The sequence below is a fragment of the Zingiber officinale genome, unplaced genomic scaffold (assembly GCF_018446385.1).
Source record: "Zingiber officinale cultivar Zhangliang unplaced genomic scaffold, Zo_v1.1 ctg51, whole genome shotgun sequence".
NCBI classification, from domain to species: domain Eukaryota; kingdom Viridiplantae; phylum Streptophyta; class Magnoliopsida; order Zingiberales; family Zingiberaceae; genus Zingiber; species Zingiber officinale.
Window position 1 is genome coordinate 48,355 of NW_024589951.1, and position 16,336 is coordinate 64,690.

At 47.4% G+C, this 16,336-nt stretch overlaps 1 protein-coding gene across 1 annotated transcript; it reads left to right on the forward strand.

The window, feature by feature from the left end:
• The first annotated feature begins 5,420 nt into the window (after positions 1 to 5,420).
• On the forward strand, positions 5,421 to 7,658 carry LOC122037475 (subtilisin-like protease). Its single transcript, XM_042596972.1, has one exon. The coding sequence runs from the start codon at positions 5,421 to 5,423 to the stop codon at positions 7,656 to 7,658; it is 2,238 nt and encodes a 745-aa protein (XP_042452906.1).
• Positions 7,659 to 16,336: the final 8,678 nt, after the last annotated feature.

Below are 16,336 nucleotides of genomic sequence, written 5' to 3' on the forward strand. Positions count from 1 at the left end.
CGTAAACAATGTTCGTGAATAATATTTATGAACAATATATTTATTATTAAAACTCTTATTAATATACTAATTAAATAATAAAATAAATAAATAAGTTTGAATTATCAACCTCAATAACCAATCAAATAACTAAAAGTTTTAAACAATCAAACAAGCTTTAATTGAGAGCTCGATAATATTTAAACGAACAAAGCTCAAGTCAAGTTTCAAACAATCTCAAGCTCATAAAAAATATATCAAGCCAAACTTGAACAATCCTTTCAAAGGCTTGGTTCATTTTAAACTTGGCTCGATTACTTTATCAAATAAGCTTGAACACCCCAAAACTCGGTTCATTTATAACCCTACCACTAAGAATACCTAAAATAGTAATAGAGAGCATATTGAAACTCCTTATAAATTTAGAAATTTATAGGACTTGAAATGATTATATTATGAGATCTTTAGATGGATTAGTGGCTGAAAATAATAATAGAAAGCATATTTTAACCGTGTTGAAAAATAATTTGATTTGATTTTCTATATTCAATTATAAAAAAATGAAAATTAGAAATGAAACAAAATATTTACATTCCTAAAAGCAGTGAATAAGATTTGATTTGATTTGATTTTCCTCTCGTTGCTAGTTCTCATTCTTCGCTTCCCGATTTTTTTCTTAGATTATTTACAATCATCGATAGTGTAGCTAATCCTAAGTGTGTCTTCATTAGTGCTTATAACCAGTCCTTGTGGGTTTGATAATCTTTTATATTACTGACGATGAATCCGTACACTTGTGGAATCGTAACAAGCCGAACAGCTAGGCGCGAAGGAGTGTTTACAAAATTTTATAAAGTAAAGGAATGCCGAATGATAGGGCATGAAGGAGCATTTGCAAAATTTAACAAAGTGAAGAAACGCCGAACGACGATGCATGAGGGAACACTTGCAAAAATTAATTGAAGAAAGATGCGTCTAACGGGTGATTATGCATTGACACTTAGAAAATTTTTTACAAGGCATCGGGAGACAATACAAAAGGAGGCCTGTGGAGTAGAGATGGGGGGTCGCTCAAGATAATCTAGCACATCATTCGGTAGTGACTCGATCAGCTCTCCCGGTTGATCACTTTGTTGGTCAGTGCGGTCAGAAAATAGCCACCGTCCTTCAACTGGTCAAGAGTCCCATCAATGTCGAAATTGAAGAGACGGAGCACTCGGTCGGTGAACCGGTCATTGAAGGAGTCCGAGTGGAGATAATCCCGCTTGAAAACCTTGAACAGGTCGACCTCCCCGTCTTGATAGATTTTGGAGGCCGAGCGGAAGGCCTCCAACTCGGTCCTTAACAAGGTCAGCTCGGCATCCTTAGCAATGAGCTAAACCTTCAGTAAGGCTTGTTCAGCTGATCGACTCTCTCGCTTGGCACTTAAAGCGGCCTTAGCCTCCTTCAAATTCTAAGCCAAGAGCCAAGTCTCTTTATTATTGATCTCCAAATCTTCTATGGCTCGGAGCTTCCTAGTATTAGCGGAAAGGATTTTGGACTCAAAAGAGGTGGCCTGCTTGTTGAGCCTTTCTAGCTGGGAGGCCTGCTTAGCGCTCTTGGCCCTCTCCGCTTGTAGCAGCTTGGAGCTCTTCTACAGATCGACCTTCAGTTGAGCCGCCTTAGAAGTCAGCTACTCCGAACATGCCCGAACAACCTCTCATTGGCCACTCGGAGCGCGCAACTATTGGACTTCATGCTCCAAAAAGGCTAGCCTTTGACATATGGCTAGACTCTCGACCCAATACTACAGTGACAATAAGTTAGTACGTGCACAGTGGACAATAAGCAAGTAAATATAGATGCAATATACATACCTCAGTGGCCATCTGGGTATGGCTATTCGCAAGCTTCCTCGGAGAGATGACCATCGCGCGGGCCCTGACATCGACGTTGCTCGGACGACACCATTCATTAGTGGAGAAATGGATGATGGTCATTATTTGCCTCTAGCCGCTCGAACCAGAAAGTTCAGAAGCCACCTTGCCCATGGACTTGGACGTCGGGGATGGGTGGATGGAGGATACCTGTATGGTCGATAGAGATGAGAGAGGGGGCATATACGCTACAGGCAGCGCACATATGGACCCCGATGGCAACCCAGACTGAGAGGGCATCGGGTCGGAAGATACAGATGTGGGGACCTAGGCGGTTGGGGAAAGGTGGGCGAGGATATCTCCCCCGCCCCCCCGCTCGGAGGACGGGCGTGAACCTACTCAGGCGGGGGTTTCTAGGGAGGAAGTGGCGGAGTGGGAGGAAGCTTCCCCGTGGTACCTCTTGCGCTGTATCAGAGGCTCACTGGAAGTGGCTGACTTTGAGGCCACTGCGATCGACAGTATGGAAGGCCGTTCGGGAGGTAGGTCAGTTGTAACATCCACATGCGGATCGGGCTCAGTCCCACTTGGGTTTGGAATAAAAAGATGTCGGACTCAGATAACTTAAGATAATAAAAATAATGGAATATCTGAGGCGTTAAAGGAATATCGTGCAGGCATAACAATACTACTACACCGCACAACAACCTAAAGGAGTTTGGAACCAGTTAGTGCAAGGATATATGAAAATATTTACAGATGGCAGAAAAGAAAGGATGAACAAGAAATTGGAGACCGACACAAACTTGATCCTTAAAGAAGGGAAGGAAGCCGGCGGGAGGTTCGTGTGACTAGTCGTAGGCGGAGGGAATGACAATTTGATAGTCAGATGGAAAATGGTATGTGGATTTCATCTTGTCTATCTCATTCTCGTTAAACTTGGACTCAGTGGAAGTGTACCATAGCCCGGAGATAGACATAGGAGATTATGGAGAACCAACAATTGAAAACAAGGAAAGCAAGAAGAAGCAAAGCACGGATTCAACAAAAGGAGGAAAGAAGAACCTTATTGAGAAAGGTCGCCAGCGAAGATGAGAAGGAGAAGCATTGTAGAGAGTGCTCGAAGATGAAAGTGCAAGGCAATGTGAAGACGATGGTGAGTAAATGAAGGTTTATAAATCTCGCGACCGATCGCCCAGAGCCATCCAATCAAGGGTTACGCAAAACTAAGATGAAATTTGGTCGTAGAATTTGAAAAGGCGCCTGTCACATCATCAGTGGATATCCGCCTAGCAAGTCAAACATGCTGTGGCAGAAGGTAGGACACATGACAGTCGGCTAACGGAAAGCATTAATGGGACTTAATTCAAAGGCATAGTCGTGTGCTCGATCATAATAATCAAAGATTTGCACAGTCTTCCAAAAATTTAGATGACGTCAGCCACTGCGAAAGGGAGCTCATCCGAGAAAAACACAAAGAAATGGAAAAATTCACTAAGTGTTGTCGTCAACCATCTCGATCGACACAAGTACCTGACTATGATATAGCCGAACGGTCGATCCACCACCAGACTTATAAGGTATGATCTGGGCGGCAGCTACATACCTAGGTCAGCAAAGGAAGTAGAACGACGAAGATTATGTGATTCGATTAGGAGCTCGAGAACAGAGAAAGGAATGGTCGGTCGGTGAATTAGATCTCTGAGTCAACGATAAAACTTTGATGATCATTATATCTGAATGACGGTTAGACTCAAGTTAATAAACTAAAGTCAAACAGCAATTAGGAGATATGAGCCGACTAATAGCCAGAGCACAGAGAGTGTTCGACTGGCAGAGGTCACCAGAGGCACTACTCGTCCAATCAGTCGGACTTGAAGCCTCTTTCGACTAGACTTGAGGGGAAGACTTGTGATACGGAGATAAAGGGGGGCCTACTAAGTGCTAGTTAAAAGGATTGAGATAGCAGCCAACGTGAAAATCAAAGTCAAGGAGGTCAACGTCAGAGAACTAACGAGCTCACCAAAAGGGGGTAGAGCATAGCTTTACTGCAATGGCCGATCGAGCATGAAGCTCCCAATTGGCAAAGGGCTGGTTCAAACAGAATGCCCGTGTAGCCAAGATCATTAGATGCTCATCAAGGAGCAGAGGAGCATTGGGATGACCGGAGAGTTAGTCTGGTCGGGCGAAAACAAGCTATTGTACCCAGTTACTGTAAGGAAGAGCAGTCGATGCCAATCGAGCGGAGGAGTCCCCAGTCGAGCGGCTTCCCCGCTCAGCCAAGCAGCGAGATCATTGACGCATCTCTCAATATCTTTTTGGGAGATAGTACCGCTGACATGAGACATGATCAACAGACGGATCGTACGACGGAAGCTTCTACTGTATTGTTAGGGATATGCATGCTCTATTAAGGTATGATGTCAGACGCACTTTCCTGACAGGTCTTTTCATAGGACAAATTGGAGAATATACCCACGCCTGGAGGAGCGTGCACATCGTCTATCAAGACACTATATAAAGGGGGGTCCATACACGGACGGAGGTACGCGCTATTCAATATTCACACTGTGTCTACTGTTGCTCTGTCTTTTTTATCTTTTTAGTGACTGACTTGATCGTCGGAGGGCTAATGCCGGGGACCCCTTCCCTAACTCGACACTGACGTTCTTGTGTTACAAAGTGGAATGAAGTTTATATTCAATCAACACAGTAGCCACATCTCAAATTAACTATCTCCATGATTTTTAAACAGAATCACTATTATTATCGGATACTCTCACGTTACTAGTATATGATTATTTATATTTATATTTAAATTAAAATAATATTCCCTTTATTTTCCATGTTTCCTTCCTTTTATTAAAAGTAAGGTATAAATAAAATGGGCAAAATTACTTGATTAAGATGCAAATCTGAATGCATGATATTTATTACAAAATCAATTAAATACCTTATATTATCATGAATAAGGGCATCCACAACGGTGTTAATGCCTGAGGCATTAACATTGGCATGGACACCTTTTTCAGCACTGTAACATTAACATTGAATGCTCTAAGTAAACAACTAAAAAATAATCAATTTAGCTATTTTTCTATATTTATAAATTTTGATTTTACCTCTGAAAAGTTAAATGAGTTTTATCAAGTAATTCTTTAATTATTAACATTATTAAATTGTTTAATATGGCACAATAGTTATTATTATGTTTAAGCAACTTGAAAGTGTTATTGATTAATTGCGAAGACATTTTACTAATTTTTATAAAACAGTTTTTTTAAATAAAAGTTTTATTGTTTACAATTATAAATGCAAAATTTTGCCCTTTCATTTTCTAAAATTAATTCAAATGCATTGAATTGATAAATCATTATTACAAATTAATGCGTCCCCTGATCATAGTATAAGGGTAACATATTCAGGTTGTCACTTAATCACCTGCTATTTTTTTCTTCCAAATAAGAGATACTGAGTTTGTGGGTTAGTCATGTACAGATTAATGCTTTGCCAAATTTCATAAAAATACCATAATTATTAAATAATCTCTTTTATAAATTCTTTTGTAAAGAATATCCAATAGCGTTAATGACGATTCTTTTCTTCTTCCTCTGTGTTTCCTTTCTCCTCGCCGCCGGCGGCGGCGCCGCCTACTCCGACGAAGAGCTCAAAGCCTACATTGTTTTCGTTGATATCCCACCGCCGGTTTCTGCGTATGATTCCGGCGACTACAACTCCCTTTTGAAGAACGTCGCCGGCACTTTGGAGATCGAAGAAGATGATGCGGCATCGAGGGTTATACACTCCTACCGGAATGTTATGACCGGATTCTCGGCGATGTTGACGGAGCGGGAGGTGGCGGCTTTGTCGAAGGTGGACTGGTTCGTGCGCGCCGTTCGGAGCTCTGTTTACCGTCCGCTGACCACCCACACGCCGCGGTTCCTGGGGCTGCGCCACCGCACCCATAGCGTGTGGAACATCACCGACATGGGCGAAGGCGTCATCATCGGCATCCTAGACACCGGCATCACCCCCGGCCATCCTTCGTTTGACGACCACGGCATTCCGCCGCCGCCCGCCAAGTGGAAGGGTCGGTGCGACTTCGGGAACGCGTCGTTGACGAAGCAGTTCTGCAACAACAAGCTCATCGGCGTTCGGTCCTTGGTCAATTACGACCGGTCCCGGCACCGGTCGACGGTCTCGCCGATCGATACCGGCGGCCACGGAACTCACACGGCGAGCACCGCTGGCGGCGCGTTCGTGAAGCACGCCAACGTGTACGGGCTCGCCAGGGGCCTCGCCGCCGGGGTGGCCCCGCATGCGCACGTCGCTATGTACAAGGTGTGCACGGACGACGGGTGTCAGGGGTACGACGTACTCGCCGGCATGGACGCCGCGGTGGAGGACGGCGTTGATGTGCTTTCCATCTCGCTCGCCGGCGAGCCTACTCCCTTCTACGATGAACCGGTCGCGATCGGCGGGTTCCACGCCATGAGCAGAGGAATTTTCGTCAGCTGCGCTGCTGGCAACTCAGGGCCGTACCCTTCCACCGTATCCAACGACGCGCCGTGGTTGCTCACGGTGGCAGCGAGCACCATGGACCGCTCGTTTTCGGCCACCGTCAAGCTCGGCGACGGCCGCCAGTTCCGCGGCCAGAGCTTGTACCAACCGCGGGGATTCTCGCCGAAGAAGAAGTACCCTCTCGTGTTGCTCGACGGCAGGGCCAGGTTTTGCCTCGAGGGTTCCCTGGACGGCGTCAACGTGAAGGGAAAGATCGTGTTCTGCGACCGCGGTGGCAATCCCGCCCTCCCATTGGATGAAGTCGTCAAGCAAGCAGGCGGCGCCGGCATAGTGTTGCCCAACTATGATTTAGACGGCTATAGCACTTACGCCAGCCCCCCCCTCGCCGTCCCGGGGTCTAACATTCCTTACGCCGACGGACTTAAGATCAAGGCCTACATCAACTCCACTGCCCGCCCGACGGCCTCCATCGTGTTCAGTGGCGCCGTCACTCACGTGCCCCGCTCGCCGGCGATCACCTCCTTCTCCTCCCGCGGGCCCAGCCAAATCACGCCGGGGATCCTCAAGCCCGATATCACTGGCCCCGGAGTCGACGTCCTCGCCGCCTGGAACACGGAAAAATTCTACGTCATCTCCGGCACCTCCATGTCCTGCCCGCACCTTTCCGGCGTCGCCGCCCTGATCAAGAAAGTCCACCCCGATTGGTCGCCCGCCGCCATCAAATCCGCCATAATGACCACCGCATACGTGAAGGACAACACCAACAAACCCATCCCCGACGAGACCAACCTCCCGGCCGATCTCTTCGCCCTCGGCGCTGGCCATGTCAAGCCGCTAAAGGTCCTCGACCCGGGGCTCGTCTACGACAACTCGCCGGAGGACTACTATCCCTACCTCTGCGGCCTCGGTTATTCTGACCATCAAATTCGATCCATCGTTAACCGGAAAATCAACTGCTCGTCGATCAAGAGCATCCGAGAAGGAGACCTGAACTATCCCTCCATCACCGTCCGATTGCCTGCGAACCAGAAAAGGACGGTGACTTTCACGAGGACCGTGACCAACGTCGGCCATTCCCCGGCGACGTACTACGCGAAGGTGAAGGTGCCGAAGTTCGTCTCGGCGGTTGTGGTACCGAGAAGCTTGACGTTCGAGCGGGTGAATGAGAAGAAGAGCTTTAAGATCAGCTTCAAGCGACGCGGCCGCCTGGGAGCACGGAGGCCGCCGGTGATCGAGGGGCAACTGAGGTGGGTTTCACCGGCGAGGGCTGTGGTGAGGAGCCCAATCTCCATCTTCCTCAAGTGATACATTATTTCAGTGACCCATCAATTATTTGTGTTTTCCTGTTTTTTTAGAAAATTTATATTTTGATGATCAATAAAGAATTTTCATTTGATTATAACTTCCAATTATATTTACTTATTTATATTACGTGATAAATTAAATAAATAAAATTGAATAATTTATTAAATTAAATAAATAAACTTGAATATACATATATATGTTGAACTCAAACATTTATGGACAATATTAGTGAATAATATTTGATCCTGTCCGGAAGCTGAGAAAACGAACCTGCCGGGGGGTGACGTGTCTGGAAGGTTGACCGCATCCCCATGACCCGGTTGATGAGCTGTCCTCTACGTTGACCAGATCGTCAGAAGTCCTCCTCCGGTCAATTGTACCTGTATCCAGCGACCGGGTCGCCCCGGCCTCTGGTACCTCGGTGCTCGAGGCGAATCCCACAGATATATGAGCAATCGAATACTAACGACAAAATAATTAACTAAATGCAGAAAAGGTACGAGAACGTACCCTGGCCCAGGGGGGCGCCCTCGGATGGATGGATGAGCTGGTCATGGTGCTGACCGAGTCGTTGTGGCCCCAACAATGGGATGGGTGGGGACCCGCTGATAAGCTGAATCTGATGGTGGCAATACACAATGGCTCATAGGCCGATACGCGGCACGCAGGCCGGATCATCATAGCAGTAATACAAAGAATAGAACATCACGGCTCGATGGCCAGAAAACACAATGGATGCATAGAAACGCCGCAAAGGGCCGGATCTCAAATGTACAGCCGTCGATGCGAGCTGTCAGGACGCCGGAGCTAACTGTGGGGGCCGTCGGAAGGGGCGGCAGCGACTGCCGGCGGCGGTGACACCACCTGCTGGAGGTGGCGGAGCCCGCCTTGTGGTGGTAGACGATGGCGAAGACTGTCCTGATGATCGGTCACAGTGATAGCCACAAGCTGTTGTGGTGGACGCCGACTGGGAGAGGAAGAGAGACGAGCTTCCCCCTCCCTGCTCGTGGCTGCTGCGGCGAGAGGAGAGGAAGGAAAGGAGAAGAGCAGCGCCGGCGGCCTTGCCGGGCGCCGGTGAAGGACACAAGAAGGAATAGCGCTCTCCTTGGCTGGTGGCAACAATATGAACCGATCTCCCCCTTCCTGTTGATGGCCACGCAGGGGTGAAGCTGCTGGGGGAAAGGGGTAGAGAAGAGGAAGCAGGGAGCGCCGGCGACTTCGTCGGCTCCGGCGGGGAGCTTGGGAAGGAGAAAAGCTTCATCGTGGCCAGCGGCGGAAATCCACAAAATGCCCGAACCCCCTTCCCTTTGGCAGCGCCCGTCCACCAAAAGCCCCTCCCCCTCTCTCTTTCTCCCCGGCGGCGGCGGAAGAACCCCGGAGCTTCTTCCTGGTGTGAGCGTGGAGGCCCACCACCCAAGAACACCAGCCTCCCTCTCTCTCTTATCACGAATCGGCTGCCTCCTTATCCCCAAAACCCTCAACATCCCCAATTACCCAAATGCCCTTTGACCTCCCATTAATTCCTCCCATGCCACATTCATATCCGGAACACAAGCCTCCCCTTCAAGTCTAGTCGAAGGAGGCGTGAGTCCGACTGACTAGACAAGTCTATCGCAAAGGGCTGAACCGCTCACGATATCAAAATCAAATCGCTGAACCCAAAGTATACTGTCTCCAGCGATCGGTCGCTATAATAATGGTGTCGCATGAGATAGTACTCGTGCCGAGCGGATCAAATCTGTAACCGGACCAATGCCTAGTACGCAGCCACGAAGATACCGACCGGACGATCGAAGTGATGCCGATCGGGTGGATAGACGCTGAGCGGAAGATGCTGAGTGAACGACAACACGCTGAGTGCTTGACATGTAAACTGATAGCCGATCGAGCGGCACGTGGGACGCTGAGTAGACCGGCACAAGGCCGGGCGTGCGACCTAGATCAAGCGGTGTGGCCGAACGGATGATCGGAAAGATGTCGATCGAGTGAGTAGACGGCGAGCGGACAACGCCGAATGGGCGACAGAGAAAATGACTATCAGTCGATCATGAAATGTTGGCCTGACGTGCTGAATGAGCAGCATCGAGAATGGTCAACGAGCGAACATAAAATGCTGGTCCGGCAGTCGAGTAGCGAGGAGTTGGCAATGCTGAATGAGCGATCGGAATAATGCCGATCGGATGGATAGATGCCGGATGAATGCTGTCGTGCGAACGATCGTAATGCTGACGATCGGATGTATAGATGCCGGACGGACGATGCCATGCGTGGTGACGTCGATCGGTCAGATAGATGCCGGGCGGACGATGCCGCGCGTGCGACCGCGGTGACGTCGATCGGTCAGATAGATGCTGGGCGGACGATGCCGCGCGTGCGACTGCGATGACGTCGATCGGTCAGATAGATGCCGGGCCGCGAGGACTGCTCAACCCCGAACGGGGGAGATAGATGCTCGCGACGGCTACTCGACCCCAAACGGGGGAGATAGATGTATGATATACTGGTCCGATATACTGGTCCTCCCGGCCGAACGGCTCGGGGGCCTTCGGCTTCGAGCGCTTGGCTCGGATAATAACCTTTCGGCCGAACGGCTCGGGGGCCTTCGGTCCTCGAGCCTGTGGCTCGGATATAAACCTCCTGGCCGATCAGCTCGGGGGCCTTCGGTGATAACTCGACCTCGAACGGGGGAGATAGAATATATGATATGCTGGTCCGTGCAGAGGTCTTCAGCCCGGGAGGTTTATAATCGCCGGCCCGACTGCGCCCCGACTCTTGGTCGGTCGCCCGGGAGGTTTATAGTCGCCGGCCCGACTCTCGATTTTTAACGACGGTGCTCGTCGGTTTCCAAGTGAGACTACACACCCGGCCGAACGGCTCGGGCCTTCGTCGTCGAGCGCTTGGCTCGGAAAACCATATACCCGGCCGACCGGCTCGGGCCTTCACATCGAGCGCTTGGCTCGTATATAATCCTCCCCGAGGTAGTCTCGGCTAAAATGTACCTGACCGAGCGGCTCAGGCCTTCGCTCCCTGAGGTAGTACTCAGCTATAATGTACCTGGCCGAGCGGCTCAGGCCTTCGCTCCCTGAGGAAGTACTCAGCTAAAATGTACCTGGCCGAGCGGCTCAGGCCTTCGCTCCCTAGCGACCAACGGAGATCTGCATTAGCTCCCTACTCCCGAACACCCGTGGAGTTAGGAGAACATAAGACACTCTTCAGAATACAAGGCAATAACCTCCCTCTATCATCCTGAACAGCGCAGGGTTTTGGTTTCCCATCCTGCCATAATAGTATGCAGCCCGGCTGAACAGCTCGGGGTCTTCGTGATACCCTTCCCGGCCGAACGGCTCGGGATCTTCTATTTCAAGCATCGCTCGTATCCCATACGCAGCCCGGCCAAACGGCTCAGGGTCTTCGGGTAATCCTTCCCGGCCGAACGGCCCGGGAAACTCCTAACTCGAGCATCCAGCTCATATTCGTGGTCATGAGGATGGCAGAACTATCCGACATCGCCCATCTTCACGTTCCAGATCAGGCGCGTTCCCACAGACGGCGCCAATTTGATCCTGTCCGAAAGCTGAGAAAACGAACCTGCCGGGGGGTGACGTGTCTGGAAGGTTGACCGCATCCCCATGACCCGGTTGATGAGCTGTCCTCTACGTTGACCAGATCGTCAGAAGTCCTCCTCCGGTCAACTATACCTGTATCCAGCGACCGGGTTGCCCCGGCCTCTGGTACCTCGGTGCTCGAGGCGAATCCCACAGATATATGAGCAATCGAATACTAACGATAAAATAATTAACTAAATGCAGAAAAGGTACGAGAACGTACCCTGGCCCAGGGGGGCGCCCTCGGATGGATGGATGAGCTGGTCATGGTGCTGACCGAGTCGTCGTGGCCCCAACAATGGGATGGGTGGGGACCCGCTGATAAGCCGAATCTGATGGTGGCGATACACAATGGCTCATAGGCCGATACGCGGCACGCAGGCCGGATCATCATAGCAGTAATACAAAGAACAGAACATCACGGCTTGATGGCCAGAAAACACAATGGATGCATAGAAACGCCGCAAAGGGCCGGATCTCAAATGTACAGCCGTCGATGCGAGCTGTCAGGACGCCGGAGCTAACTGTGGGGGCCGTCGGAAGGGGCGGCAGCGACTGCCGGCGGCGGTGACACTACCTGCTGGAGGTGGCGGAGCCCGCCTCGTGGTGGTAGACGATGGCGAAGACCGTCCTGATGATCGGTCACAGTGATAGCCACAAGCTGCTGTGGTGGACGCCGACTGGGAGAGGAAGAGAGACGAGCTTCCCCCTCCCTGCTCGTGGCTGCTGCGGCGAGAGGAGAGGAAGGAAAGGAGAAGAGCAGCGCCGGCGGCCTTGCCGGGCGCCGGTGAAGGACACAAGAAGGAATAGCGCTCTCCTTGGCTGGGGGCAACAATATGAACCGATCTCCCCCTTCCTGCTGATGGCCACGCAGGGGTGAAGCTGCTGGGGGAAAGGGGTAGAGAAGAGGAAGCAGGGAGCGCCGGCGACTTCGTCGGCTCCGGCAGGGAGCTTGGGAAGGAGAAAAGCTTCATCGTGGCCAGCGGTGGAAATCCACAAAATGCCTGAACCCCCTTCCTTTGGCGGCGCCCGTCCACCAAAAGCCCCTCCCCCTCTCTCTTTCTCCCCGGCGGCGGCGGAAGAACCCCGGAGCTTCTTCCTGGTGTGAGCGTGGAGGCCCACCACCCAAGAACACCAGCCTCCCTCTCTCTCTTATCACGAACCGGCTGCCTCCTTATCCCCAAAACCCTCAACATCCCCAATTACCCAAATGCCCTTTGACCTCCCATTAATTCCTCCCATGCCACATTCATATCCGGAACAATATTCATGAACAATATATTTATTAATAAAAATCTTATCAATATGCTAATTAATCAATAAAATAAATAAATATATTTGAATTATTAACCTCATTAACCAATCAAATAATTACAAATTTCAAATAATCAAAAAAACTTGAATTAAAAGCTTGATAACATCTAAACGAATCAAACTCGAACCAAGTTCAAGTCAATATTGAATTGAGAGCTCAATAATATTTAAACGAACCAAGCTCAATTTAAGTTTAAAATAAGCTCAAACTCATAAAAGATATACCAAGTCAAGCTTGAACAATCATTTCAAAGGCTTGGTTCATTTTAAGCTTGGCTCGATTATTTTATCAAATAAACTTGAACACCCTAAAGCTGTTCGTTTACCGCCCGAGCATTAGGAATGCCTAAAATAGTAATAAAGAGTATATTTAAACTACTTTTAAATTTAGAAATTTAACTTGAAATGATTACAATATGAGATCTTTAAATGGATGAGTGGTTGAAAATAGTAATAAAAAGTATATTTTACCCGTGTTGAAAAATAATTTGATTTGATTTTCTATATTCAATTATAAAAAAATGAAACAAAATATTTACGTTACTAAAAGCAGCGAATAATTTTTTTTTCAAAAAAAATAAAAAATAATAAAATCCAAAAAAAAAACAAAATAGTAAAATTAAGAATGGAAAATTAATCTAATAGAATTGACTCAAAATTTATCTTGGATAATAAAATCTAACTCCAAAGTCACTTACTCGAACCATCTAGACCCTAATGTCCATCAATTTGAATAGAAATATAACACCAATTATCCCATCATCAACAAACCCTTGGTGCTGCAAAGTAGTCGTTGGCTACCTCCAAAGGTAGCACCAGTCGACTGATGGTTTTGCCAGTCGACTGGTGCCGAGATGAGTTGATATGATGATCAACTCTCTCCTCTTATTTATAGGAAGCTTTGGGGCTTGAAGGAGGTTACTGATTATTGTTGAATCACTCCTTAGCAATTGTCCAAAGCTTCCAAGCCATTCTCTTCCTCCCAAACCTAAACTTCATCATTGTAAAGAGGAAGAGAGCCTTGTGAGAGGTTTGCTCCACCGAGAAGGAGTAAGAGCTAGCCGAAGATTGCCGGGGACTGATCCACCAAAGGATCAAGGGTTCGTCCACCTCAAGGACACGCCGTGGAGTAGGAGCAAGTAATCTCCGAACCACGTAAACGATTGTGTTAGCGTTTGTATTCTTACTCATTGCTTTCATTGTTAGTTTCTATATGTCCGCTTGTGCAAACTAACGTCTTGTAGAGAAGAAATCGAAATTGGGGGTGGCCTAACAATCCAACCCCCTTCTAGCCGGCCACCGATCACCCTACAGGGGGCACGTCTATCCAACCCCCCTTCTAGCCGGCCACCGATCCCCTACAAGTGGTATCAGAGCGAGGTTGCTCTCCGTCGGACTAACCGCCGAGAAAACAAAGATGACCGACTTGATAAATCCGCCAAAGTTCGAAGGAGGAAGCTTATGGGACATCACTTTTTGGATGGTAAAGATAAAGAACTTCTTCGAGATGGATTGGGACATAATGATGGTAGTCGAAGAGCCATTTGAAGTCCCGAAGGATAAGAAAGGGAAGAAGCTCCGACCACGACATTGGACGGAGGAGTAAACCACATGATCGGAGGCAAATTCAAAGGTAATATTAATATTGATTGAAACTTTGCCTTATAACGTGATAAGTCGTGTAGGTGAATATAAGAACGCCCACGAGTTGTGGAGCAAGGTAAAGAAAGTTCTAGGAGAAGAACTTTTGCCTACACATGAAGAGGTAGAGCCCAAGGAGATGGGCATAGTAGCTCAAGAAGAGGAGGTGGATCAAACGGAAGTTGAGTCACGCTCAACATCTGAGGAGGAGAAAGATAATGAGGAAGCATCATCAGCATCTTCAAGGGTTGAAGAATCCAAGACAATTGAAGAGGAAGTCTTGGAAGTCAACATAGCAAGCACCTCCACTGAAGTGAAGTCAAAAGATCACATAATATGCTTCAAGTGCAATGAAAAGGGGAACTACAAGAGTAGATGTCCTATGGGTAAGAAAGAGGTAACTCCTAAACCCATTCAAGTTAATTTGAATACTAAAATGGGTTGTAGGAATGAAGAAGTCCAAAAGAAAAAGATGCATATTGTATGCTTCATATGTGAGGAGAAGGGTCACTACCACACCAAATGCCCCAAGAGGGAAATCAAGAAGCTTACGCATCTAAAGAAATGAGAGAAGAAAAGGAGCTCAAGTCAAGGAGGAGCTTCAAGGGTAAGGGAGGTATATCCTAACTTGAAGGTTAATTCAAATTTAAACTCCTCCATGCATGCTAGGAATAATTTTCATTATTTACCCATGCAAAATTTTGGCTTGAGATATCATGATAGAAGTAGGGTAAATGTCGATCAAAACCCTAGGAAATCTATGCATGATAAATCTAGAAATGATAGACCTAAAGAGACCCAAGACATTAATCTCAAGAAGGGGAGACATATGCCTAGAAAAATGGGTAGGTTTAGGAATGCCCAAGGTGGGTATGTTGACTCTAGGTTTAGGAACCTAGAAAGGAAAAATCAAGCCTTCAAGGTAAAACTTGATAAGTTGGAGAAAACCCTAGAAAGATTCAATGTTGGATCTAAGGATTTAGGTATAGTGTTGGGTAGTCAAAGACCCAACAATGATAGATCGGGTCTAGGATACCGATCTAGTGTCTCCAATACTAAGGGAAAGTCTTAGGCTAGGGTTACATATGACTATAGCAAGGAGAAGCCAATAAATGGAAAGAGAAAGTCATTTAATGGTAAAGTTAAATTAACCAAGGACAAGGTGTCCAAAGTTAAAAATGTTAGGTTTGTAGGCCAAGTGTCACCGGAGGTGCACCGATGTGGCCTAGCCATTGTGGATGAGTCACCTAGGGAGGTGACTAAAGTTAAGAGCTCTAGGGGGAGCTCAAAGAGTCAAATTGGGACCCATGGCCAATGAATCTCAAGTGGATTTTATTTTGGAGTCTAGATTGGGTCATGGAATATGTCAAGTGGTTTGGAGACGGATTTGAGTCTCAACCTTAGAGAATTGGCATAATTGGATTGCGTTTCATGCTTAGAAATATGACATTGGGGTCATATAGCATGATAATTGGTTTTGGATGTATAGATGTCATATAAACCAATGCTAAGGATGCATTGTGGGTTAGTATGGACAAATACATCAAGAGGAAGCCAAAACTAGGACTTTAGGCCAATGTTCAATTGAACCATTTAGTTAGTTTTGAGTTTTGTGTCAATTTTGAGATTTGTGATAAATATATTTTTGCATATATTTTTTCCAAGTAGACATTGATAAAACAGGCATCTTTACAAAATTTAAGGATTTTTGAATGTCTGTGGAATTTTCTATGCATTTCTGAAATTGGGTTCAGAGTGCTGAAAAGGGCTGGAATTAGGGTGCTAGTCGACTGGTAACAGTGAATATCGAACACAGAATAGTTTTGTGTGCTATTTTGATAAGGGCAGCCGACTGGTGCAGTCGACTGATACTAGTTTGAAAAATATTTTTCAGCACTGATTTTGACCAGATCAGCTCATTTAGGTGTATGAGATCCATGGGGGATAAATACACGAGTTTAGGGTCAATTTGGATGACAAATTTTCAACAATTGAGATATTGTCGGAGAACTTTTTGGATGTTAGGCAAAGGGAGAGAATTAAGGTTTAGTTGGGAAAACCTGAGGCATCCCAATGGTTTATTTGCTATTATGTTTTGGATGTTTATTTGCTATTATG